This window comes from Anomaloglossus baeobatrachus, chromosome 10, assembly GCF_048569485.1.
Source record: "Anomaloglossus baeobatrachus isolate aAnoBae1 chromosome 10, aAnoBae1.hap1, whole genome shotgun sequence".
NCBI classification, from domain to species: Eukaryota; Metazoa; Chordata; class Amphibia; order Anura; family Aromobatidae; genus Anomaloglossus; species Anomaloglossus baeobatrachus.
In genome coordinates this window covers 192,794,971-192,820,440 of record NC_134362.1, presented here as the reverse complement: position 1 = coordinate 192,820,440, position 25,470 = coordinate 192,794,971, and the positions used below count along the sequence as shown (strand labels likewise).

At 48.1% G+C, this 25,470-nt stretch overlaps 1 protein-coding gene across 1 annotated transcript in view; it reads left to right on the top strand.

The window, feature by feature from the left end:
* The first annotated feature begins 548 nt into the window (after positions 1–548).
* Positions 549–25,470, top strand: part of MPHOSPH6 (M-phase phosphoprotein 6) — a 40,749-nt gene continuing 15,827 nt past the window's right edge. Inside the window, exons 1-2 of the mRNA XM_075325179.1 lie at positions 549–743; positions 19,806–19,918. Coding sequence (XP_075181294.1) covers positions 696–743; positions 19,806–19,918 — 161 coding nt within the window. The 5' untranslated portion in view covers positions 549–695. The remainder of the gene's footprint in view (positions 744–19,805; positions 19,919–25,470) is intronic.

The window sequence follows — 25,470 nt, the reverse complement described above, 5'->3', positions numbered from 1 at the left end:
TATGCAAAAGTCCGATCTATTAATATATAATAGAGAAAATAGCCACACAAGTTTTTTACCCTTCAAAAAATTGCAATGACAAGTGATAAAAAAAAAAACAAAAAGAAAACTTTTAGAACAAAAAAAACTATTTTGGATCATTTCTCAAAGAAGAAATTAAATAAAGTAAAAAAATTAATAAATTAAAAAAATAATATATTTAATAAATGAAAAAAAATAAAAGTTTCAATCGCCCTTCTTTTTTATTATAAGGATTAAAAGTGAAATAAAGTTAAAAAAAATAAAAAAAATACTTTGTAAAATAAAAAAACAAAAAAATAAATTCTCCTCTTTTGATGAATGAATGAATGAATGAATGAATGAATAATCTCCTCTTTTTTCTATTACAAGGATTAAGAAATAAAATAAGGTAAAAATAAAATATATAAAAAAAAAAAAAAAAAAAAAAAAAAAGAGAGAGAAGCCGCGCTGTATTCTGGGTATCTTGCCAAGGCGAGCGACAGGCGGGTCACGTGGTGCCGCTCTTCTCCTCCAGCATCGACTGCTCTCCCCTGCCGCTCGCCGCCTCCGCAGCTGATTGCTTCTGTCTGTCGCTAGGCAGCCGCTCGCAGTGAGGACTCGGAGCCGGGGCCTGCAGGCGGAAGTCGCGATTCTCCACGATACCGGCGACTCTGTGACATCCCGGGATTCCCATCATGGCCGCCGAAGTGGGGAGACTGTCCAAGAACCTGCTGCGGATGAAGGTAACGGAGGGTCAGGGGATGAGCGGGGGCTGCGGCCGCCATGCTTGACACACATGGCAGCAGGAAAGAGGACGCTGCTGCTGCTGCAGAACCTCTTCTTTGTGACCAGCTGTTAGTCATTACTGCACAAAAAGAGCAATTGGTGACTATTTAGGTGGCGGCGTGCTGGGACTTGTAGTTCTACAGGTGAGCACTGCAGCTTTCTGTGCTATGACCAAGTCCCAGCAGATTCGTCACCCTGCAGTTTTTTGCCAATTTTAAAATATATATATATAAATAATCAATATGTAAGTATAAATAAAAAAAAATATATATATATATATATATATTTTATTTTATTTATACTTACATATTTATATATATATAGTTATTTAAATATTTATATATATATATATATATATATATATATATATATATATATATAAATAAATATGTAAGTATAAATAAAAAAAATATATATATTTTTTATTTATACTTACATATTTATTTATATATATATATATATATATATATATATATATATATATATATATATAGTTATTTAAATATTTATTTTTACATATATATCATATATATATATAAAAATATATATATATCAATAAGTAAATAAAAAATATTTTTTTTAATTTATACTTACATATTTTTATATATATATATATAGTTAAACATTTATCATATATATATATATATATATCTGTAAATATAAATAAAAAAAATATATATATTATATAAAAAATTTTTATTTATATTTACATATTTATTTATATATTTATATATATATTTTTATAATATATATATATATATATATATATATATATATATATATATATATATATATATATATACAGTGCCTACAAGTAGTATTCAACCCCCTGCAGATTTAGCAGGTTTGATAAGATGCATTTAAGTTAGAGCCTGCAAACTTCAAACAAGAACAGGATTTATTAACAGATCCATAAATGTTACAAACCAACAAGTTATGTTGCTCAGTTAAATTTTAATACATTTTCAACATAAAAGTGTGGGTCAATTATTATTCAACCCCTAGGTTTAATATTTTGTGGAATAACCCTTGTTTGCAATTACAGCTAATAATCGTCTTTTATAAGACCTGATCAGGCCAGCACAGGTCTCTGGAGTTATCTTGGCCCACTCCTCCATGCAGATCTTCTCCAAGTTATCTAGGTTCTTTGGTTGTCTCATTTAATCTTGAGCTCCTTCCACAAGTTTTCAATTGGGTTAAGGTCAGGAGACTGACTAGGCCATTGCAACACCTTGATTTTTTCCCTCTTGAACCAGGCCTTGGTTTTCTTGGCTGTGTGCTTTGGGTCGTTGTCTTGTTGGAAGATGAAATGACGACCCATCTTAAGATCCTTGATGGAGGAGCGGAGGTTCTTGGCCAGAATCTCCATGTAGGCCGTGCTATCCATCTTCCCATGGATGCGGACCAGATGGCCAGGCCCCTTGGCTGAGAAACATCCCCACAGCATGATGCTGCCACCACCATGCTTGACTGTAGGGATGGTATTCTTGGGGTCGTATGCAGTGCCAACCAGTCTCCAAACGTCACGTGTGTGGTTGGCAGCAAAGATCTCGATCTTGGTCTCATCAGACCAGGGGGAACCTTGAACCAGTCTGTCTCAGAGTCCTCCAAGTGATCATGAGCAAACTGTAGACGAGCCTTGACATGACGCTTTGAAAGTAAAGGTACCTTACGGGCTCGTCTGGAACGGAGACCATTGCGGTGCAGTACGTTACTTATGGTATTGACTGAAACCAATGTCCCCACTGCCATGAGATCTTCCCGGAGCTCCTTCCTTGTTGTCCTTGGGTTAGCCTTGACTCTTCGGACAAGCCTGGCCTCGACACGGGTGGAAACGTTCAAAGGCTGTCCAGGCCGTGGAAGGCTAACAGTAGTTCCATAAGCCTTCCACTTCCGGATGATGCTCCCAACAGTGGAGACAGGTAGGCCCAACTCCTTGGAAAGGGTTTTGTACCCCTTGCCAGCCTTGTGACCCTCCACGATCTTGTCTCTGATGGCCTTGGAATGCTCCTTTGTCTTTCCCATGTTGACCAAGTATGAGTGCTGCTCACAAGTTTGGGGAGGGTCTTAATTAGTCAGAAAAGGCTGGAAAAAGAGATAATTAATCCAAACATGTGAAGCTCATTGTTCTTTGTGCCTGAAATACTTCTTAATACTTTAGGGGAACCAAACAGAATTCTTGTGGTTTGAGGGGTTGAATAATAAATGACCCTCTGAATAAACTTTTCACAATTTAAAAAAAAAAAATAAAAAAGAAATAACATTCTTTTTTGCTGCATTTCACACTTCCAGGCTGATCTACAGTCCAAATGTCACAATGCCAAGTTAATTCCGAATGTGTAAACCTGCTAAATCTGCAGGGGGTTGAATACTACTTGTAGGCACTGTATATATATATATATATAATATATATATATATATATATCTCAATATGTAAGTATAAATAAAAAAAGAACATATATATTTTTTTGATTTATACTTACATATTTATTTATATATATAGTTATTTAAATATTTATTTATATATATATATATATATATATATATATATATATATGAATAAATATGTAAGTATAAATAAAAAAAATATATGTAAGTATAAATAATATATATATATATATGTTTTTTTTTTTTATTTATACTTACATATTTATTTATATATATATATATATTAATTTATATATTTCTTATATATATATATATATATATATATATAATGTGGCTCTAATTCCGTTTTGGAACTGTTTTTAGACAACTAGGCGTGGCTTAGAGTGAGGGGCGGGGCCTCTGCAGCAACTGACGGGTGGTCTTTGTTAATGGCTAAAATTCCCTTGCAAGTCGCCTGCCCGGCGCGGGGTAGAAAGATATTCTTGTGTCCGACAAATTTAAAGGGGTCGTCCACTGCTTTCTGTTTATTTTATAATTACGATCTCACCTCCCCTACTGCCCCTCCCATCATCCGTTGACTGCCAGCAGCGGTGATTGGCTGCAGAGATAACGTCTGAAACCAGAACCGACTGCATCCAAGTCCTATTTGTGGTAGATTGTCTGCAGCAGGCACAGTCTGGTCATTGCCGCTACGGGAAGCTTAACCCCTTCACCCCCAGCCCTTTTCCATTTTTTCCCGGTTTTTTTTGCTCCCCTTCTTCTGTCGGCCTTACCTTTTTATATTTTTCCGCCAATCTTGCCAAATGAGGGCTTATTTTTTTGTGGGACGAGTTGTACTTTTGAATGACACTATTCATGCCATATAGTGTACTGGAAAACGGGGGGGGGGGGATCTAAGTGAGGGGCAATTGCAAATAAGTGCAATTCCATTATTGTTTTTTTGTTTTTTGTTTTTTTTCATATTTTGACAAACTTTTTGCTCTCTCTTTTTATTGTATGTAATAGTCCCCTTAGGACATGTGATCGCTTGCGCTTTACAGAGCCGTGCATCAGCGTCTTCAGCACCTCCCTATACTGCAGAAATCATCATCACCTATGAATGCGGATTGCACAGACACAGGGGTCATCAGCTGACCGATTGGCTCCCCGCAATTACATCACGGGGCCACTGATAGCAGCTGGGAATGACACGCTCCCCGCCAGCTTGTGTTAAATTCAGCTGGATTTACTGTATTTTTCTGATTTATAAGACGCACTTTTCCTCCCAAAAATTTGTGAGGAAAATGAGGGGTGCGTCTTAAAATCCGAATAGAGCGTTATCTGAGGATCCTGTCGGTGCGGCGATTGGGCAGTCGGGTGCCTGTGTGCGGGTGGCAGTCGGGTTCCTGTGTGCGGGAGGCACCCGGCTGCCTTCCACACGCAGCCACAGGCACCCAGCTGCCGCCCGCACACAGGCACCCGACTGCCGCCCGCACGCAGCCACAGGTACCCGGCTGCCACCCACACGCAAGCACAGGTACCCGGCCGCTTGCACGCAGGGTGGACGGGCAGCCTGCTGGAGTGGCTGCCACTCTTCGTGCGGACAGCTGTGCAGCAGGTTACCCAGTTTGTCCGCGGTCCCAGATTCAAATGATGGCGCCGGGAGGCGGGAGCGGGCGCAGATGGAGCTCTTGGATGAGAGCTCCATCTGCGCATGCGCCGCTCCAGGCGCCATCACTTGAACCGAGATCGCCAACATTGGGACACTCACCGCACCGGCCTGCTGCACGATTCACCCGCCGCCGCACCTGCCACGACTGAGCCGCCGCACCTGCCACCACTGAGCCGCCGCGCCTGCCAAAAAACGCACATAAACGCACCCACGGCAAAAACCCATGCGTTTTTAGCACGTTTTGGTGCGTTTTTTGCTGCATTTTTGCTCAGCTCACTGCGTTTTTATGCGTTTGTTATCAGTGAACATTGCCATTAAAGATTGTTGAAGAAAAAAAAATGGTCTGATGTAATTTCCTTCAATATGTTTTTCATTTTCCACCATTGTATGCAGGAGAGCAGACAGCTGCAGAACTACAAGGCTCAGCATGCTCCATCCAGGACTGTATGCTGGAGAGAGAGGCAGGGGGAGCAGAACTACAAGGCTCAGCATACTTTATCCACTAGTGTATGCAGGAGAGCAGACAGCAGCTGCAGAACTACAAGGCTCAGCATCCTCCATCCAATAGTGTATGCAGGAGAGCAGACAGCAGCTGCAGAATTACAAGGCTCAGCATCCTCCATCCAGGACTGTATGCTGGAGTTTTTTGCCCCCCAAAAAAATGACGTGAGCTTCGTCATATTTTTGTATGCTAGCCAGGTACAGCAGACAGGTACGGCTGCCCCCAACCCCCAGTTGCCTATTTGTACCCGGCTGGGAACCAAAAATATAGGGAAGCCCTTTTTTTTTTTTTTTTTAAGCCAGGCACAACTAGGCAGCTGGGGATTGGAATCTGCAGCGCAGGGTGCCCAAGCTTTCTGGCACCCCTGCTGTGAATTGCAGTCCGTAGCCGCTCCAGAAACTGGCACTTTCATAAAAGCGCCATCTTCTGGCGCTGTGTCCAACTCTTCCAGCTGCCCTGATGCCGGGAGTCTCGCTGGTAAATAATGATGCTGTTAGGGTTATCTGTGTATTATCAGCTAGCCCTAAGCCCGAAATTCATGGTGTCACGCCAATATTAGACATGGCCACCATGAATTTCTAGTAAAGATAAAAAAAAATACAACACAGAAAAATATTTTTATTAGAAATAAAACACAACACAATTAGTGACTCCATCTTTATTGAAATAAAATACCCCCCCCCCCCCCCCCCCCCGCAGTAATCCTGGGTCAAGGGTCCTGCGCCGTCCAATCCAGATCCAATATCATCTGATCGGTTTGCTGGAAGGCAAAGCGATCAGATGATGTGTCAGGTTCAAGGGCCTGAATCACATGACACAGCAGCTGATTGTATAAACGGCTTTTATACAATCAGCGGATGTGTCAGTGCCATAAAAAAAAAAGGAGTTGCCAGTAATCAGCTGATGAAGTCTCCTGACGGCATCAGCTGATAGTTTAACCAGCCGGGCGGTAAAAAGCCGCAAACCACAAAAACGCAGACAGCAAAAATGAAAACTCATAGACTTTGCTGGGGAAGCAAAGTCATGCAGTTTTCTGTGCAAAAACGCACTGTGCGCACATAGTCTAAAGGAGTATTGCAGATAGAAGTTGTCCCCTATCTACAGGATCGGCAGAATAGGGCACTTATCCCTGTCGGAGGGGCAGTACGCAGCCCGGAGCACCGCTCTGTTCACTCTCTATGGGGCTGTCCGGGTAAACAGCCCCAGGCTCAGCAGCCCATAGAGAGTGAATGGAGCGACGGTCGGGGTAGGTACGGCATAAAGGTGCCTGATTGGTGCGGGTCTGACCGGTAAACCGGCACAGTCGGCTGTACTGAGGATAGGCAATACGTCTTCTAACTCTAATACCCTCTCCTTCTCCTTTAGCTTTGCGGCTCCTTGCCTTTTGCAGCCACCTGCATGCTGGGACTAGGACGACGTCACAGAGGTTCCCCAGTCCCCGATGAGATGACCTGCGATTTGGTCAGAGCCTCCTTTGATTGTAGTGATTAAAGGGTAAACGCTCCTGTCCCGGAGGTAAGCCATAATCCGGCCTCCTTTGGAGACCGGGACGTTTAAATGGCCGTGATGGGAGAGCAGGAGCCGGGCTGTCACTTAGGCTATGAGCAGTATTGTCACCTCCACAACTGATCTATCATCATGTGTTAATAGACTTCAGGTCACGGCGGAGACGTTAAAAAGAAAATAAACCACTTTACACCTCCACCCACCCCCTGCGTATGATTAATGGGGCACATCAAAAGTCTCCCCCTGTGTGTGCAGCTCCGGTCACCTCGATAGCCGCTATCGATTGTTACCGGCCATTCAAGTGACAATCACCCCGGAGAATACTTTCATCCGCACAATTCCCACGCCCGTCCGTCTCGGAGGCTAATGAGGCTTCCTGCGCGGCCACTTTAGCTGGAAGTCATTGGCCGGGGCGCGCTCTCTGATTAAAATCGGAGGTGTCAGACCAGCCGAAATCTAATTGTTCGTGCCGCTGATGAGGGGGCTTCTCGATACCCCCTCTCTGGCTGAGTTAAGTATGTGATTGGGTGTAGGTGGGCGTTTTATTGTTATTCCTTTGCTCCATTCTGCTGCAAATTACTCTTTGAACTTCTTTCCATTTGTAAGAAAGGTTTCTCTGCTGGTCACATATGGGACCTGCGAGTGTGGGCAGAAGCCTCGGAGCCGGCACCGCACCACACCGCACCGCCGGCTATACCAAACCACAACAATACAAAGACTGAAGCACTTACGTAGATATTTTTTTTATTTCTGTTCCCCAAGCCTTGACACTTTTTCAATGGAACTGTTCTGATTTCCAATTTAAGGCCGACATACCCATGTATGACCACATACGGGCACAATTGGGCAGCGAAGGTACCTTTTCACGACGTTTCATGGTCATTTTTGCAATCTGTGAACATTTTATAAGACGATTGCTAGATCGCCGGTGTGTAGTCGAACATATAAATGGACCTGGTGGGAGTAGTTCTGACTGGGTAAATGTGACGCATGGACTATGGGAGGTCCAGCGTGAGGCCAAATCCACAAGAAAGCATGGGTAACACCACAACAAACAAGGGGTACATCGGGGACACTTTAACAATGGTGGGCCCTAGTACTAGTGAAAGGGAAGATGGACACCTCCTCATTTACCTGCCGCTGTATCCTGCACTCCTAGCCAGTTCTTATAGAGGTTCCTCACCGGTCTCTGAGCCAGAACCTAAAGCCCTGAGAGACCCTACAATAGTCCTGGCTAGGGAGCAGGCAGGTGATGGACGCTAGTCTCACCGCTGTACTGAAACAACACACTAGGGAACGAAGACAGACAGGGGGAAAACACAACAACAGATTGCTGCAGCCACACCAGCAACTAAGCTACGGGTTTCAGCAGCTCCTTCCACCTCCAAGACCAGCATCCAAATGAATCAAGAATAACCGGCACCCTCTGCTGATAGCAAAGGGTATTAAAAGAGACTGTGCAATCCAGACTGGAAACACTTGAGCTGGTACTAGGCCTGCTTGCTGGCAAGAAATACTGTCGTTAACCCTACAACTGCCAAAGGAAAAGAAAACCCATCTAAATTGCAGAGTCCCACAGGGGAAAAGTGAGACTTAGCCCCAAAAAACTGTCGCTAAATACTTATAAAAAGAAACAACCATGACAGTAAATGAGGGGCTAGGAGACCCCTGCTCTCAAGTTGAGACCTGCAGCTATTCGACATATTTTGTGGATATGTCCTAATTGACCTGTGCCTATAAGATCGGTGGTGGTCCGCTCATTGGCACCCCACTCATCAGCTGTTATTTGCTTGGGCGGCAGAGGTGTAGTGGCCGCTGCAGATCAACCCCATTCATTTGAGTAGCAGCTAAGCTAAGGTATCCTGAATGCGGCAAAACTCGGTGTTTGCATCCGTCTGCCACCAGAAAATTATTAAAAATCTCCCAGAAAACTATTGCAATTACATGTTTTGTTATACACATTTATTTTCTTTTGTGTGCATTGAAACAACACAAAAAAAACAGAGGGGAAAAAAAGGCAAATTGGACATAATTTTGCATAAAATTCCAAAAATGGGCAATATGAAAATCACACCTGAAACTAGATAAAAAGGGGAGAAGTTGACGCAATATTTGCATTGTGTGCTAAAAGGTGACCAAAGCAGTTAGGTTTCCTTTTTGTCCACCTTGCAATTCTATTTTTTGTTCCACCCCCTTTCAATACCATGAATACCCCCATCATACATTGTGGGGATGAAATAACAACATGCCTCTCTGCGTCCTGCTGCAGATCCGCACTTCTCCTCTCCTATTAGAAGCCACTTTCCTTCCGCTGTCAAATTACAGTGAAAAGCCATGATGCGAAATGTCAGCCCACAACCAGGTATTACTGACATAAATGCTTATTGCATTAGACGGGAAGCCGAAGGGTTCACTCCATACTTGTCCGCAAGCCCTTCAGTGGCTGTAAGAGTCGGCGCGGCCCAAAGCAAGACCCTCCATTGAGGCGCCTCGTCCGTCGCCCGCAGCGATTCCTCTGATGGCATGTGTATTAGTAGGCAAGTGCTTACCGTGCAAGCACCTCTATACATCTGCATTAAAAGCAGCGGGGCGCCCCATTACCTGGTAAGTGCATGTAAAACTAACACAGGTAGATTAAGCTGGAGCGGCATAATAAGGCTCGGAAGCCGCTGACCCACATTACCACCGCACTCTCCGGTCACGCACTGAAACATTTCCTCGCTTAATGCAAGGCGGCCCGCCAGCTCCGGCTAATGGAAGCCTAATAAGAGGAGGGAGGGTCCCGCTGCCGAACCCTCTTATTCTGCCATTTACTGAAATGTATGCAGTGGGATGGAAGTGGCAGAGTTCTTAAAACAGCCACCGAGTCGAGTTATATTTATGTCACCATTTGGTTAAATTGCCCTTTTTCTTCGCCTCGAGTTGGCGTCTCAGCATACACACATAAGAATAGCGGGAGAAAAGTCAACGGGGGATTATATGGGGGGGAAACGTCTATTTTAAGATGGGGATGTGATACGATCAGTCACGGATGTCAGTGGAGCTTATAGGGTACATCAAGGGGCTCATGCGGTCTAAAAGCCCACCTATGTATTAGAGAATGCTACAGGCACAGAAACGCCTGTAAAGGCATCATTGACTGCTATTCAGCCTGTATTTCTGCACATGAGACTTGTTGGGGGCAGCAGAAAAAAAAGATCAAGCTGAAGTACCGGCTTGAGCCCACTGAAGTGACACGCAGCTGAAATCAGCAGGAAACAAATTATTAAGATCACAGTCAAAGTTACACGTGTTTCCTTCCAGGTATCCTCTGTTCACTGCACACATGACTGCTGCGGTGTGTGTGTGTGTGTCTGTGTGTGCAGTGAGCGTGCGGATGATTGCCACTGTGTGTGTATGTGCGGGGAACATGAGAATGATTTGCCACTGTGTGTGTATGAGCGGTGAGCATGAGGATGATTTGCCACTGTGTGTGTATGTGCGGGGAGCATGAGGATGATTGCCACTGTGTGTGTATGTGCGGGGAGCATGAGGATGATTGCCACTGTGTGTGTATGTGCGGGGAGCATGAGGATGATTGCCACTGTGTGTGTATGTGCGGGGAGCATGAGGATGATTGCCACTGTGTGTGTATGTGCGGTGAGCATGAGGATGATTGCCACTGTGTGTGTATGTGCGGGGAGCATGAGGATGATTGCCGCTGTGTGTGTATGTGCGGGGAGCATGAGGATGATTGCCACTGTGTGTGTATGTGCGGGGAGCATGAGGATGATTGCCACTGTGTGTGTATGTGCGGGGAGCATGAGGATGATTGCCACTGTGTGTGTATGTGCGGGGAGCATGAGGATGATTGCCACTGTGTGTGTATGTGCGGGGAGCATGAGGATGATTGCCACTGTGTGTGTATGTGCGGGGAGCATGAGGATGATTGCCGCTGTGTGTGTATGTGCGGGGAGCATGAGGATGATTGCCGCTGTGTGTGTATGTGCGGGGAGCATGAGGATGATTTGCCACTGTGTGTGTATGTGCGGGGAGCATGATTGCCACTGTGTGTGTATGTGCGGGGAGCATGAGGATGATTGCCACTGTGTGTGTATGTGCGGGGAGCATGAGGATGATTTGCTACTGTGTGTGTATGTGCGGGGAGCATGAGGATGATTGCCACTGTGTGTGTATGTGCGGGGAGCATGAGGATGATTGCCGCTGTGTGTGTATGTGCGGGGAGCATGAGGATGATTGCCACTGTGTGTGTATGTGCGGGGAGCATGAAGATGATTTGCCACTGTGTGTGTATGTGCGGGGAGCATGAGGATGATTGCCACTGTGTGTGTATGTGCGGGGAGCATGAGGATGATTGCCACTGTGTGTGTATGTGCGGTGACCATGAGGATGATTGCCACTGTGTGTGTATGTGCGGGGAGCATGAGGATGATTTCCACTGTGTGTGTATGTGCGGTGAGGATGATTGCCACTGTGTGTGTATATGCGGGGAGCATGAGGATGATTGCCACTGTGTGTGTATGTGCGGTGACCATGAGGATGATTGCCACTGTGTGTGTATGTGCGGTGACCATGAGGATGATTGCCACTGTGTGTGTATGTGCGGGGAGCATGAGGATGATTTCCACTGTGTGTGTATGTGCGGTGAGGATGATTGCCACTGTGTGTGTATGTGCGGGGAGCATGAGGATGATTGCCACTGTGTGTGTATGTGCGGTGAGGATGATTGCCACTGTGTGTGTATGTGCGGGGAGCATGAGGATGATTTGCCACTGTGTGTGTATGTGCGGGGAGCATGAGGATGATTTGCCACTGTGTGTGTATGTGCGGGGAGCATGAGGATGATTTGTCACTGTGTGTGTATGAGCGGTGAGCATGAGGATGATTGCCACTGTGTGTGTATGTGCGGGGAGCATGAGGATGATTGCCGCTGTGTGTGTGTGTGTGCTGTGCAGTTAGCGTGCGGATGACTGCCGCTGTGCATGTATGATGAACGTGCGGATGACTGCCGCTGTGCATGTATGGTGAACGTGCAGATGATTGCCGCTGTGCATGTATGGTGAAAGTGCGGATGATTGCCGCTGTGCATGTATGGTGAACGTGCGGATGACTGCCGCTGTGCATGTATGGTGAACGTGCGGATGACTGCCGCTGTGCATGTATGGTGAACGTGCGGATGACTGCCGCTGTGCATGTATGGTGAACGTGCGGATGATTGCCGCTGTGCATGTATGGTGAACGTGCGGATGACTGCCGCTGTGCATGTATGGTGAACGTGCGGATGACTGCCGCTGTGCATGTATGGTGAACGTGCGGATGATTGCCGCTGTGCATGTATGGTGAACGTGCGGATGATTGCCGCTGTGCATGTATGGTGAACGTGCGGATGATTGCCGCTGTGCATGTATGGTGAACATGCGGATGACTGCCGCTGTGCCTGTATGGTGAACGTGCGGATGACTGCCGCTGTGCCTGTATGGTGAACGTGTGGATGATTGCTGCTGTGCATGTGTGGTGAGCGTGCAGATGACTGCTGTTGTATGTGTGTGTGGTGAGTGTGCAGATGACTGCCGTCGTGTATGTGTGCGGTGAGCGTGCAGATGACTGTAGTTGTATGTGTGTGTGGTGAGTGTGCAGATGACTGCTGTCGAGTGTGTGCGGTGAGCGTGCAGATGACTGCTGTTGTATGTGTGTGCGGTGAGCGTGCAGATGACTGCTGGTGTTGTGTGTGCGGTGAGCGTGCAGATGACTGCTGGTGTTGTGTGTGCGGTGAGCGTGCAGATGACTGCTGTCGTGTGTGTGCGGTGAGCGTGCAGATGACTGCTGTCGTGTGTGTGCGGTGAGCGTGCAGATGACTGCTGTCGTGTGTGTGCGGTGAGCGTGCAGATGACTGCTGTTGTATGTGTGCGGTGAGCGTGCAGATGACTGCTGTTGTATGTGTGTGGTGAGCGTGCAGATGACTGCTGTTGTATATGTGTGGTGAGTGTGCAGATGACTGCTGTCGTGTGTGTGCGGTGAGCGTGCAGATGACTGCTGTTGTATGTGTGTGGTGAGCGTGCAGATGACTGCTGTTGTATATGTGTGGTGAGCTTGCAGATGACTGCTGTTGTATATGCGGTGAGCGTGCAGATGACTGCTGTTGTATATGTGCGGTGAGTGTGCAGATGACTGCTGTCGTGTGTGTGTTGTGAGCGTGCAGATGACTGCTGTTGTATATGTGTGGTGAGCGTGCAGATGACTGCTGTCGTGTGTGTGCGGTGAGCGTGCAGATGACTGCTGTTGTATGTGTGTGTGGTGAGCGTGCAGATGACTGCTGTTGTATGTGTGTGTGGTGAGTGTGCAGATGACTGCCGTTGTATGTGTGTGTGGTGAGCGTGCAGATGACTGCTGTCGTGTGTGTGTGGTGAGTGTGCAGATGACTGCTGTTGTATATGTGTGGTGAGCGTGCAGATGACTGCCGTTGTATGTGTGTGTGGTGAGTGTGCAGATGACTGCTGTCGTGTGTGTGTGGTGAGCGTGCAGATGACTGCTGTCGTGTGTGTGTGTGGTGAGCGTGCAGATGACTGCTGTTGTATATGTGCGGTGAGTGTGCAGATGACTGCTGTCGTGTGTGTGCGGTGAGCGTGCAGATGACTGCTGTTGTATGTGTGGTGAGCGTGCAGATGACTGCTGTTGTATATGTGTGGTGAGCGTGCAGATGACTGCTGTTCTATATGCGGTGAGTGTGCAGATGACTGCTGTCGTGTGTGTACGGTGAGCGGGCAGATGACTGCTGTTGGATGTGTGTGTGGTGAGTGTGCAGATGACTGCTGTCGTGTGTGTGCGGTGAGCGTGCAGATGACTGCTGTTGTATGTGTGCGGTGAGCGTGCAGATGACTGCTGTTGTATATGTGTGGTGAGCGTGCAGATGACTGCCGTTGTATGTGTGTGGTGAGTGTGCAGATGACTGCCGTTGTGTGTGCGGTGAGTGTGCAGATGACTGCTGTTGTATGTGTGTGTGGTGAGCGTGCAGATGACTGCTGTTGTATGTGTGGTGAGCTTGCAGATGACTGCTGTTGTATATGCGGTGAGCGTGCAGATGACTGCTGGTGTTGTGTGTGCGGTGAGCGTGCAGATGACTGCTGTTGTGTGTGTGCGGTGAGCGTGCAGATGACTGCTGTCGTGTGTGTGCGGTGAGCGTGCAGATGACTGCTGTCGTGTGTGTGCGGTGAGCGTGCAGATGACTGCTGTCATGTGTGTGTGTGGTGAGCGTGCAGATGACTGCCGTCGTGTATGTGTGCGGTGAGCGTGCAGATGACTGCCGTTGTATGTGTGTGTGGTGAGTGTGCAGATGACTGCTGTCGTGTGTGTACGGTGAGCGTGGAGATGACTGCTGTTGGATGTGTGTGTGGTGAGTGTGCAGATGACTGCTGTCGTGTGTGTGCGGTGAGCGTGCAGATGACTGCTGTTGTATGTGTGCGGTGAGCGTGCAGATGACTGCTGTTGTATATGTGTGGTGAGCGTGCAGATGACTGCTGTTGTATATGTGTGGTGAGCGTGCAGATGACTGCTGTTGTATATGTGTGGTGAGCGTGCAGATGACTGCTGTTGTATATGTGCGGTGAGTGTGCAGATGACTGCTATCGTGTGTGTGCGGTGAGCGTGCAGATGACTGCTGTTGTATATGTGTGGTGAGCGTGCAGATGACTGCTATCGTGTGTGTGCGGTGAGCGGGCAGATGACTGCTGTTGTATATGTGTGGTGAGTGTGCAGATGACTACTGGTGTTGTGTGTGCGGTGACCGTGCAGATGACTGCTGTCGTGTGTGTGCGGTGAGCGGGCAGATGACTGCTGTTGTATATGTGTGGTGAGCGTGCAGATGACTACTGGTGTTGTGTGTGCGGTGAGCGTGCAGATGACTGCTGTCATGTGTGTGTGCGGTGAGTGTGCAGATGACTGCTGTCGTGTGTGTGCGGTGAGCGGGCAGATGACTGCTGTTGTATATGTGTGGTGAGCGTGCAGATGACTACTGGTGTTGTGTGTGCGGTGAGCGTGCAGATGACTGCTGTCATGTGTGTGTGCGGTGAGCGTGCAGATGACTGCTGTCGTGTGTGTGTGGTGAGTGTGCAGATGACTGCTGTCGTGTGTGTGCGGTGAGCGTGCAGATGACTGCTGTCGTGTGTGTGCGGTGAGCGTGCAGATGACTGCTGTTGTATATGTGTGGTGAGTGTGCAGATGACTGCCGTTGTATGTGTGTGTGGTGAGCGTGCAGATGACTGCTGTCGTGTGTGTGCGGTGAGTGTGCAGATGACTGCTGTTGTATGTGTGTGTGGTGAGCGTGCAGATGACTGCCGTTGTATGTGTGGTGAGCTTGCAGATGACTGCTGTTGTGTGTGTGTGGTGAGCGTGCAGATGACTGCTGTCGTGTGTGTGCGGTGAGCGTGCAGATGACTGCTGTTGTATATGTGTGGTGAGCGTGCAGATGACTGCTGTTGTATATGTGTGGTGAGCGTGCAGATGACTGCTGTTGTATATGTGCGGTGAGTGTGCAGATGACTGCTATCGTGTGTGTGCGGTGAGCGTGCAGATGACTGCTGTTGTATATGTGTGGTGAGCGTGCAGATGACTGCTGTTGTATGTGTGCGGTGAGCGTGCAGATGACTGCTGTTGTATATGTGCGGTGAGTGTGCAGATGACTGCTATCGTGTGTGTGCGGTGAGCGTGCAGATGACTGCTGTTGTATATGTGCGGTGAGTGTGCAGATGACTGCTGTTGTGTGTGTGCGGTGAGCGGGCAGATGACTGCTGTTGTATATGTGTGGTGAGTGTGCAGATGACTGCCGTTGTATGTGTGTGTGGTGAGCGTGCAGATGACTGCTGTCGTGTGTGTGCGGTGAGCGTGCAGATGACTGCTGTCGTGTGTGTGCGGTGAGTGTGCAGATGACTGCTGTCGTGTGTGTGCGGTGAGCGTGCAGATGACTGCTGTTGTATATGTGTGGTGAGCGTGCAGATGACTGCTGTTGTATATGTGTGGTGAGCGTGCAGATGACTGCTGTTGTATATGTGCGGTGAGTGTGCAGATGACTGCTATCGTGTGTGTGCGGTGAGCGTGCAGATGACTGCTGTTGTATATGTGCGGTGAGCGTGCAGATGACTGCTGTTGTATATGTGCGGTGAGTGTGCAGATGACTGCTGTTGTGTGTGTGTGGTGAGTGTGCAGATGACTGCTGTTGTATGTGTGTGTGGTGAGCGTGCAGATGACTGCTGTTGTATGTGTGGTGAGCTTGCAGATGACTGCTGTTGTATATGCGGTGAGCGTGCAGATGACTGCTGTCGTGTGTGTGCGGTGAGCGTGCAGATGACTGCTGTTGTATGTGTGTGCGGTGAGTGTGCAGATGACCGCCGTTGTATGTGTGCGGTGAGTGTGCAGATGACTGCCGTTGTATGTGTGTGTGGTGAGCGTGCAGATGACTGCTGTTGTATATGTGTGGTGAGCGTGCAGATGACTGCTGTTGTATATGTGTGGTGAGCGTGCAGATGACTGCTGTTGTATATGTGCGGTGAGTGTGCAGATGACTGCTATCGTGTGTGTGCGGTGAGCGTGCAGATGACTGCTGTTGTATATGTGTGGTGAGCGTGCAGATGACTGCTATCGTGTGTGTGCGGTGAGCGGGCAGATGACTGCTGTTGTATATGTGTGGTGAGTGTGCAGATGACTGCTATCGTGTGTGTGCGGTGAGCGTGCAGATGACTGCTGTTGTATATGTGTGGTGAGCGTGCAGATGACTGCTATCGTGTGTGTGCGGTGAGCGGGCAGATGACTGCTGTTGTATATGTGTGGTGAGTGTGCAGATGACTACTGGTGTTGTGTGTGCGGTGACCGTGCAGATGACTGCTGTCGTGTGTGTGCGGTGAGCGTGCAGATGACTGCTGTCATGTGTGTGTGCGGTGAGCGGGCAGATGACTGCTGTCGTGTGTGTGTGTGGTGAGTGTGCAGATGACTGCTGTCGTGTGTGTGCGGTGAGCGTGCAGATGACTGCTGTTGTATATGTGTGGTGAGTGTGCAGATGACTGCCGTTGTATGTGTGTGTGGTGAGCGTGCAGATGACTGCTGTCGTGTGTGTGCGGTGAGTGTGCAGATGATTGCTGTTGTATGTGTGTGTGGTGAGCGTGCAGATGACTGCTGTCGTGTGTGTGCGGTGAGCGTGCAGATGACTGCTGTTGTATGTGTGCGGTGAGCGTGCAGATGACTGCTGTTGTATATGTGTGGTGAGCGTGCAGATGACTGCTGTTGTATATGTGTGGTGAGCGTGCAGATGACTGCTGTTGTATATGTGTGGTGAGCGTGCAGATGACTGCTGTTGTATATGTGTGGTGAGCGTGCAGATGACTGCTGTTGTATATGTGCGGTGAGTGTGCAGATGACTGCTATCGTGTGTGTGCGGTGAGCGTGCAGATGACTGCTGTTGTATATGTGTGGTGAGCGTGCAGATGACTGCTATCGTGTGTGTGCGGTGAGCGTGCAGATGACTGCTGTTGTATATGTGCGGTGAGTGTGCAGATGACTGCTATCGTGTGTGTGCGGTGAGCGTGCAGATGACTGCTGTTGTATATGTGCGGTGAGTGTGCAGATGATTGCTGTTGTATGTGTGTGTGGTGAGCGTGCAGATGACTGCTGTTGTATATGTGCGGTGAGTGTGCAGATGACTGCTGTTGTGTGTGTGCGGTGAGCGGGCAGATGACTGCTGTTGTATATGTGTGGTGAGTGTGCAGATGACTGCTGTTGTATGTGTGCGGTGAGCGTGCAGATGACTGCTGTTGTGTGTGTGCGGTGAGTGTGCAGATGACTGCTGTTGTATGTGTGTGGTGACCGTGCAGATGACTGCTGTCGTGTGTGTGCGGTGACCGTGCAGATGACTGCTGTCGTGTGTGTGCGGTGAGCGTGCAGATGACTGCTGTTGTATATGTGTGGTGAGTGTGCAGATGACTGCTGTTGTATATGTGTGGTGAGTGTGCAGATGACTGCTGTTGTATATGTGTGGTGAGTGTGCGGATGACTGCCGTTGTATGTGTGTGTGGTGAGCGTGCAGATGACTGCTGTCGTGTATGTGCGGTGAGTGTGCAGATGACTGCTGTCGTGTGTGTGCGGTGAGCGTGCAGATGACTGCTGTTGTATCTGTGTGGTGAGCGTGCAGATGACTGCTGTTGTATATGTGTGGTGAGTGTGCAGATGACTACTGGTGTTGTGTGTGTGGTGAGTGTGCAGATGACTGCTGTTGTATGTGTGCGGTGAGTGTGCAGATGACTGCCGTTGTATGTGTGTGTGGTGAGCGTGCAGATGACCGCCGTTGTATGTGTGCGGTGAGCGTGCAGATGACTGCTGTTGTATGTGTGTGGTGAGTGTGCAGATGACTGCTGTTGTATATGTGTGGTAAGTGTGCAGATGACTGCCGTTGTATGTGTGTGTGGTGAGCGTGCAGATGACCGCCGTTGTATGTGTGCGGTGAGCGTGCAGATGACTGCTGTTGTATGTGTGTGGTGAGTGTGCAGATGACTGCTGTTGTATATGTGTGGTAAGTGTGCAGATGACTGCCGTTGTATGTGTGTGTGGTGAGCGTGCAGATGACCGCCGTTGTATGTGTGCGGTGAGCGTGCAGATGACTGCTGTTGTATGTGTGTGGTGAGTGTGCAGATGACTGCTGTCGTGTGTGTGTGGTGAGTGTGCAGATGACTGCCGTCGTGTGTGTGCGGTGAGCGTGCAGATGACTGCTGTTGTATGTGTGTGGTGAGTGTGCAGATGACTGCTGTTGTATGTGTGCGGTGAGTGTGCAGATGACTGCCGTTGTATGTGTGTGTGGTGAGCGTGCAGATGACCGCCGTTGTATGTGTGCGGTGAGCGTGCAGATGACTGCTGTTGTATGTGTGTGGTGAGTGTGCAGATGACTGCTGTTGTATATGTGTGGTAAGTGTGCAGATGACTGCCGTTGTATGTGTGTGTGGTGAGCGTGCAGATGACCGCCGTTGTATGTGTGCGGTGAGCGTGCAGATGACTGCTGTTGTATGTGTGTGGTGAGCGTGCAGATGACTGCTGTTGTATGTGTGCGGTGAGCGTGCAGATGACTGCTGTTGTATGTGTGTGGTGAGCGTGCAGATGACCGCCGTTGTATGTGTGCGGTGAGCGTGCAGATGACTGCTGTTGTATGTGTGTGGTGAGCGTGCAGATGACCGCCGTTGTATGTGTGCGGTGAGTGTGCAGATGACTGCTGTTGTATGTGTGTGGTGAGCGTGCAGATGACTGCTGTTGTATGTGTGCGGTGAGTGTGCAGATGACCGCTGTTGTATGTGTGCGGTGAGCGTGCAGATGACCGCTGTTGTATGTGTGCGGTGAGCGTGCAGATGACTGCTGTTGTATGTGTGCGGTGAGTGTGCAGATGACTGCCGTCGTGTGTGTGCGGTGAGCGTGCAGATGACTGCTGTTGTATGTGTGTGGTGAGTGTGCAGATGACCGCCGTTGTATGTGTGTGGTGAGTGTGCAGATGACCGCTGTTGTATGTGTGCGGTGAGTGTGCAGATGACTGCCGTCGTGTGTGTGCGGTGAGCGTGCAGATGACTGCTGTTGTATGTGTGTGGTGAGTGTGCAGATGACCGCCGTTGTATGTGTGCGGTGAGTGTGCAGATGACCGCCGTCGTGTGTCTTCTTCTTCTGCACTGTCGCGGTCTTGTATCCCGGCTCCTCATCCGCTCCGTTCCTCTATCACGGCCTCTACAGAGGCTGCACACACGGATAACGTTAGTGTTGCTGTATAAATAGGCAGATTTGACATTCAGGAATCCGGGAAAGCTGGATGGGGCATTTACGTGCTTTGACATCGCTGTTTAAAAATCGTAAATAGAGCAATGGTGACACCTTCCCCCATCTCCTCATTACGGAGCCGCGATATAAACGTCCCTCTCGTCTGAACCGTGTTAAATCTATTCCTGTTTCTTTCTTCAGTTTATGCAAAGAAGTCTCGACCCAGAAACCAAGAAACAGTTAGAGGAGGAGGAGAAGAAGATCATCAGCGATGAGCACTGGTTCCTCGACCTGCCGGAGCTGAAGGAGAAGGAGTAAGGAGCCTTTATCACATATGTCGCGCCAATCAACAAGTCTGTGCCGCGGCGGACACTCTGCCATGTGCCCTGCATTACCGGTGCACAGATCCAGCCGTGCAGACACTGTGCTGTGTTCGCCCGGCGTTCACACTCGGATCCTGACCTCCGCAGTATTTATTGGGTTTGGATTAGAAATGGCTTTTTAAATGCAGGAGGCTGCAACCTGCAATAATTGGAAATCCCTGGAGCTTCTCGGCCCTCTGCAAAAAGCTTCCCGGCGCCTCTAATTTACAGCCAGGCCTGGGGAAGTGCGGGGCTTCTTCTCTTCTTTTTTTAATTTCTTCTGGCTTTGTAGCCGTACATCTTAAAGCCTTAAACATTCCTTCAGATACTTACCGAAGTGTGCAGCGCTGCTAGAATAAATTATCCCCCTCCCCCAGCTCACAGTGATACCGCCATGCAGGGTAAGGATCAAATGCAAATTTAAAGGGGGTTATCATCAAATGGGTAACATTGCAAACTTGTCAAATATACTGGAATTTTTAATTCTATAGTTTACTAGCTGTATTACCCGGCATTGCCCAGGATAGTAACTGTCTCTGTCTCTCTTCAAGTTTCTGTCTGTCTCTGTGTGACTATGTCTGTATCCGTTTCTCTGTCTGTGTCTCTCTATCTCTGTGTTTTTCTCTATCTCTGTGTCTCTTTCTTTGTGTCTGTCTCTATCTGTCTGTCAGTCTCTATCCCCGTCTCGGTCTCTATCCCCGTCTCGGTCTCTATCCCCGTCTCGGTCTCTATCCCCGTCTGTGTCTCTATCCCCGTCTGTGTCTCTATCCCCGTCTGTGTCGCTTTCCCCGCCTGTGTCGCTTTCCCCGCCTGTGTCGCTTTCCCCGCCTGTGTCGCTTTCCCCGTCTGTGTCGCTTTCCCCGTCTGTGTCGCTTTCCCCGTCTGTGTCGCTTTCCCCGTCTGTGTCGCTTTCCCCGTCTGTGTCGCTTTCCTCGTCTGTGTCGCTTTCCCCGTCTGTGTCGCTTTCCCCGTCTTCCTCTGTTTGTTTGTGTCTGTCTGTCTTCCTCTGTTTGTCTGTGTCTGTCTGTCTTCCTCTGTTTGTCTGTGTCTGTCTGTCTTCCTCTGTTTGTCTGTGTCTGTCTGTCTTCCTCTGTTTGTCTGTGTCTGTCTGTCTTCCTCTGTTTGTCTGTGTCTGCCTGTCTTCCTCTGTTTGTCTGTGTCTGCCTGTCTTCCTCTGTTTGTCTGTGTCTGTCTGTCTTCCTCTGTTTGTCTGTCTTCCTCTGTTTGTCTGTCTTCCTCTGTTTGTCTGTCTTCCTCTGTTTGTCTGTCTGTCTTCCTCTGTTTGTCTGTCTGTCTTCCTCTGTTTGTCTGTCTGTCTTCCTCTGTTTGACTGTCTGTCTTCCTCTGTTTGTCTGTCTGTCTTCCTCTGTCTGTGTCTGTCTGTCTTCCTCTGTTTGTCTGTGTCTGTCTGTTTTCCTCTGTTTGTCTGTGTCTGTCTGTCTTCCTCTGTTTGTCTGTGTCTGCCTGTCTTCCTCTGTTTGTCTGTGTCTGTCTGTCTTCCTCTGTTTGTCTGTCTTCCTCTGTTTGTCTGTCTGTCTTCCTCTGTTTGTCTGTCTGTCTTCCTCTGTTTGTCTGTCTGTCTTCCTCTGTTTGTCTGTCTGTCTTCCTCTGTTTGTCTGTCTGTCTTCCTCTGTTTGTCTGTCTGTCTTCCTCTGTTTGTCTGTCTGTCTTCCTCTGTTTGTCTGTCTGTCTTCCTCTGTTTGTCTGTCTGTCTTCCTCTGTTTGTCTGTCTGTCTTCCTCTGTTTGTCTGTCTGTCTTCCTCTGTTTGTCTGTCTGTCTTCCTCTGTTTGTCTGTCTGTCTTCCTCTGTTTGTCTGTCTGTCTTCCTCTGTTTGTCTGTCTGTCTTCCTCTGTTTGTCTGTCTGTCTTCCTCTGTTTCTGTCTGTCTTCCTCTGTTTGTCTGTCTGTCTTCCTCTGTTTGTCTGTCTGTCTTCCTCTGTTTGTCTGTCTGTCTTCCTCTGTTTGTCTGTCTGTCTTCCTCTGTTTGTCTGTCTGTCTTCCTCTGTTTGTCTGTCTGTCTTCCTCTGTTTGTCTGTCTGTCTTCCTCTGTTTGTCTGTCTGTCTTCCTCTGTTTGTCTGTCTGTCTTCCTCTGTTTGTCTGTCTGTCTTCCTCTGTCTGTCTGTCTTCCTCTGTCTGTCTGTCTTCCTCTGTTTGTCTGTCTGTCTTCCTCTGTCTGTCTGTCTTCCTCTGTTTGTCTGTCTGTCTTCCTCTGTTTGTCTGTCTGTCTTCCTCTGTCTGTCTGTCTTCCTCTGTTTGTCTGTCTGTCTTCCTCTGTTTGTCTGTCTGTCTTCCTCTGTTTGTCTGTCTGTCTTCCTCTGTTTGTCTGTCTGTCTTCCTCTGTCTGTCTGTCTTCCTCTGTCTGTCTGTCTTCCTCTGTCTGTCTGTCTTCCTCTGTTTGTCTGTCTGTCTTCCTCTGTCTGTCTGTCTTCCTCTGTCTGTCTGTCTTCCTCTGTTTGTCTGTCTGTCTTCCTCTGTTTGTCTGTCTGTCTTCCTCTGTTTGTCTGTCTGTCTTCCTCTGTTTGTCTGTCTGTCTTCCTCTGTTTGTCTGTCTGTCTTCCTCTGTTTGTCTGTCTGTCTTCCTCTGTTTGTCTGTCTGTCTTCCTCTGTTTGTCTGTCTGTCTTCCTCTGTTTGTCTGTCTGTCTTCCTCTGTTTGTCTCTCTGTCTTCCTCTGTTTGTCTGTGTCTGTCTGTCTTCCTCTGTTTGTCTGTGTCTGTCTGTCTTCCTCTGTTTGTCTGTGTCTGTCTGTCTTCCTCTGTTTGTCTGTGTCTGCCTGTCTTCCTCTGTTTGTCTGTCTGCCTGTCTTCCTCTGTTTGTCTGTGTCTGCCTGTCTTCCTCTGTTTGTCTGTGTCTGTCTGTCTTCCTCTGTTTGTCTGTGTCTGTCTGTCTTCCTCTGTTTGTCTGTCTGTCTTCCTCTGTTTGTCTGTCTGTCTTCCTCTGTTTGTCTGTCTGTCTTCCTCTGTTTGTCTGTGTCTGCCTGTCTTCCTCTGTTTGTCTGTGTCTGCCTGTCTTCCTCTGTTTGTCTGTGTCTGCCTGTCTTCCTCTGTTTGTCTGCGTCTGCCTGTCTTCCTCTGTTTGTCTGTGTCTGTCTGTCTTCCTCTGTCTGTCTGTCTTCCTCTGTTTGTCTGTCTGTCTTCCTCTGTTTGTCTGTCTGTCTTCCTCTGTTTGTCTGCCTGTCTTCCTCTGTTTGTCTGTGTCTGCCTGTCTTCCTCTGTTTGTCTGTGTCTGCCTGTCTTCCTCTGTTTGTCTGTGTCTGCCTGTCTTCCTCTGTTTGTCTGCGTCTGCCTGTCTTCCTCTGTTTGTCTGCGTCTGTCTGTCTTCCTCTGTTTGTCTGTGTCTGTCTGTCTTCCTCTGTTTGTCTGTGTCTGTCTGTCTTCCTCTGTTTGTCTGTGTCTGTCTGTCTTCCTCTGTTTGTCTGTGTCTGCCTGTCTTCCTCTGTTTGTCTGTGTCTGCCTGTCTTCCTCTGTTTGTCTGCGTCTGCCTGTCTTCCTCTGTTTGTCTGCGTCTGCCTGTCTTCCTCTGTTTGTCTGTGTCTGTCTGTCTTCCTCTGTTTGTCTGTGTCTGTCTGTCTTCCTCTGTCTGTCTGTCTTCCTCTGTTTGTCTGTCTGTCTTCCTCTGTTTGTCTCTGTCTTCCTCTGTTTGTCTGCCTGTCTTCCTCTGTTTGTCTGTGTCTGCCTGTCTTCCTCTGTTTGTCTGCGTCTGCCTGTCTTCCTCTGTTTGTCTGTGTCTGTCTGTCTTCCTCTGTTTGTCTGTGTCTGCCTGTCTTCCTCTGTTTGTCTGTGTCTGTCTGTCTTCCTCTGTTTGTCTGTCTGTCTTCCTCTGTTTGTCTGTCTGTCTTCCTCTGTTTGTCTGTCTGTCTTCCTCTGTTTGTCTGTCTTCCTCTGTTTGTCTGTGTCTGTCTGTCTTCCTCTGTTTGTCTGTCTGTCTTCCTCTCTTTGTCTGTGTCTGTCTGTCTTCCTCTGTTTGTCTGTCTTCCTCTGTCTGTCTTCCTCTGTTTGTCTGTCTTCCTCTGTTTGTCTGTGTCTGTCTGTCTTCCTCTGTTTGTCTGTGTCTGTCTGTCTTCCTCTGTTTGTCTGTGTCTGTCTGTCTTCCTCTGTTTGTCTGTGTCTGTCTGTCTTCCTCTGTTTGTCTGTGTCTGTCTGTCTTCCTCTGTTTGTCTGTGTCTGTCTGTCTTCCTCTGTTTGTCTGTCTGTCTGTCTGTCTGTCTTCCTCTGTTTGTCTGTGTCTGCCTGTCTTCCTCTGTTTGTCTGTGTCTGCCTGTCTTCCTCTGTTTGTCTGTGTCTGCCTGTCTTCCTCTGTTTGTCTGCGTCTGCCTGTCTTCCTCTGTTTGTCTGTGTCTGTCTGTCTTCCTCTGTTTGTCTGTCTGTCTTCCTCTGTTTGTCTGTCTGTCTTCCTCTGTTTGTCTGTCTGTCTTCCTCTGTTTGTCTGTCTTCCTCTGTTTGTCTGTCTTCCTCTGTTTGTCTGCGTCTGCCTGTCTTCCTCTGTTTGTCTGTCTGTCTTCCTCTGTCTGTCTTCCTCTGTTTGTCAGTCTGTCTTCCTCTGTTTGTCTGTCTGTCTTCCTCTCTTTGTCTGTGTCTGTCTGTCTTCCTCTGTTTGTCTGTGTCTGTCTGTCTTCCTCTGTTTGTCTGTCTGTCTTCCTCTGTTTGTCTGTCTGTCTTCCTCTGTCTGTCTGTCTTCCTCTGTTTGTCTGTCTGTCTTCCTCTGTTTCTGTCTGTCTTCCTCTGTTTCTGTCTGTCTTCCTCTGTTTGTCTGTCTGTCTTCCTCTGTTTGTCTGCCTGTCTTCCTCTGTTTGTCTGTCTGTCTTCCTCTGTTTGTCTGTCTGTCTTCCTCTGTTTCTGTCTGTCTTCCTCTGTTTCTGTCTGTCTTCCTCTGTTTCTGTCTGTCTTCCTCTGTTTCTGTCTGTCTTCCTCTGTTTGTCTGTCTGTCTTCCTCTGTTTGTCTGTGTCTGTCTGTCTTCCTCTGTTTGTCTGTCTGTCTTCCTCTGTCTGTCTTCCTCTGTTTGTCTGTCTTCCTCTGTTTGTCTCTGTCTTCCTCTGTTTGTCTCTGTCTTCCTCTGTTTGTCTGTCTGTCTTCCTCTGTTTGTCTGTCTGTCTTCCTCTGTTTGTCTTCCTCTGTCTGTCTTCCTCTGTTTGTCTGTCTTCCTCTGTTTGTCTGTCTGTCTTCCTCTGTTTGTCTGTCTGTCTTCCTCTGTTTGTCTGTCTGTCTTCCTCTGTTTGTCTGTCTGTCTTCCTCTGTTTGTCTGTCTGTCTTCCTCTGTCTGTCTTCCTCTGTTTGTCTGTCTTCCTCTGTTTGTCTGTCTGTCTTCCTCTGTTTGTCTGTCTGTCTTCCTCTGTTTGTCTGTCTGTCTTCCTCTGTTTGTCTGTCTGTCTTCCTCTGTCTGTCTTCCTCTGTTTGTCTGTCTTCCTCTGTTTGTCTGTCTGTCTTCCTCTGTTTGTCTGTCTGTCTTCCTCTGTTTGTCTTCCTCTGTTTGTCTGTGTCTGTCTGTCTTCCTCTGTTTGTCTGTGT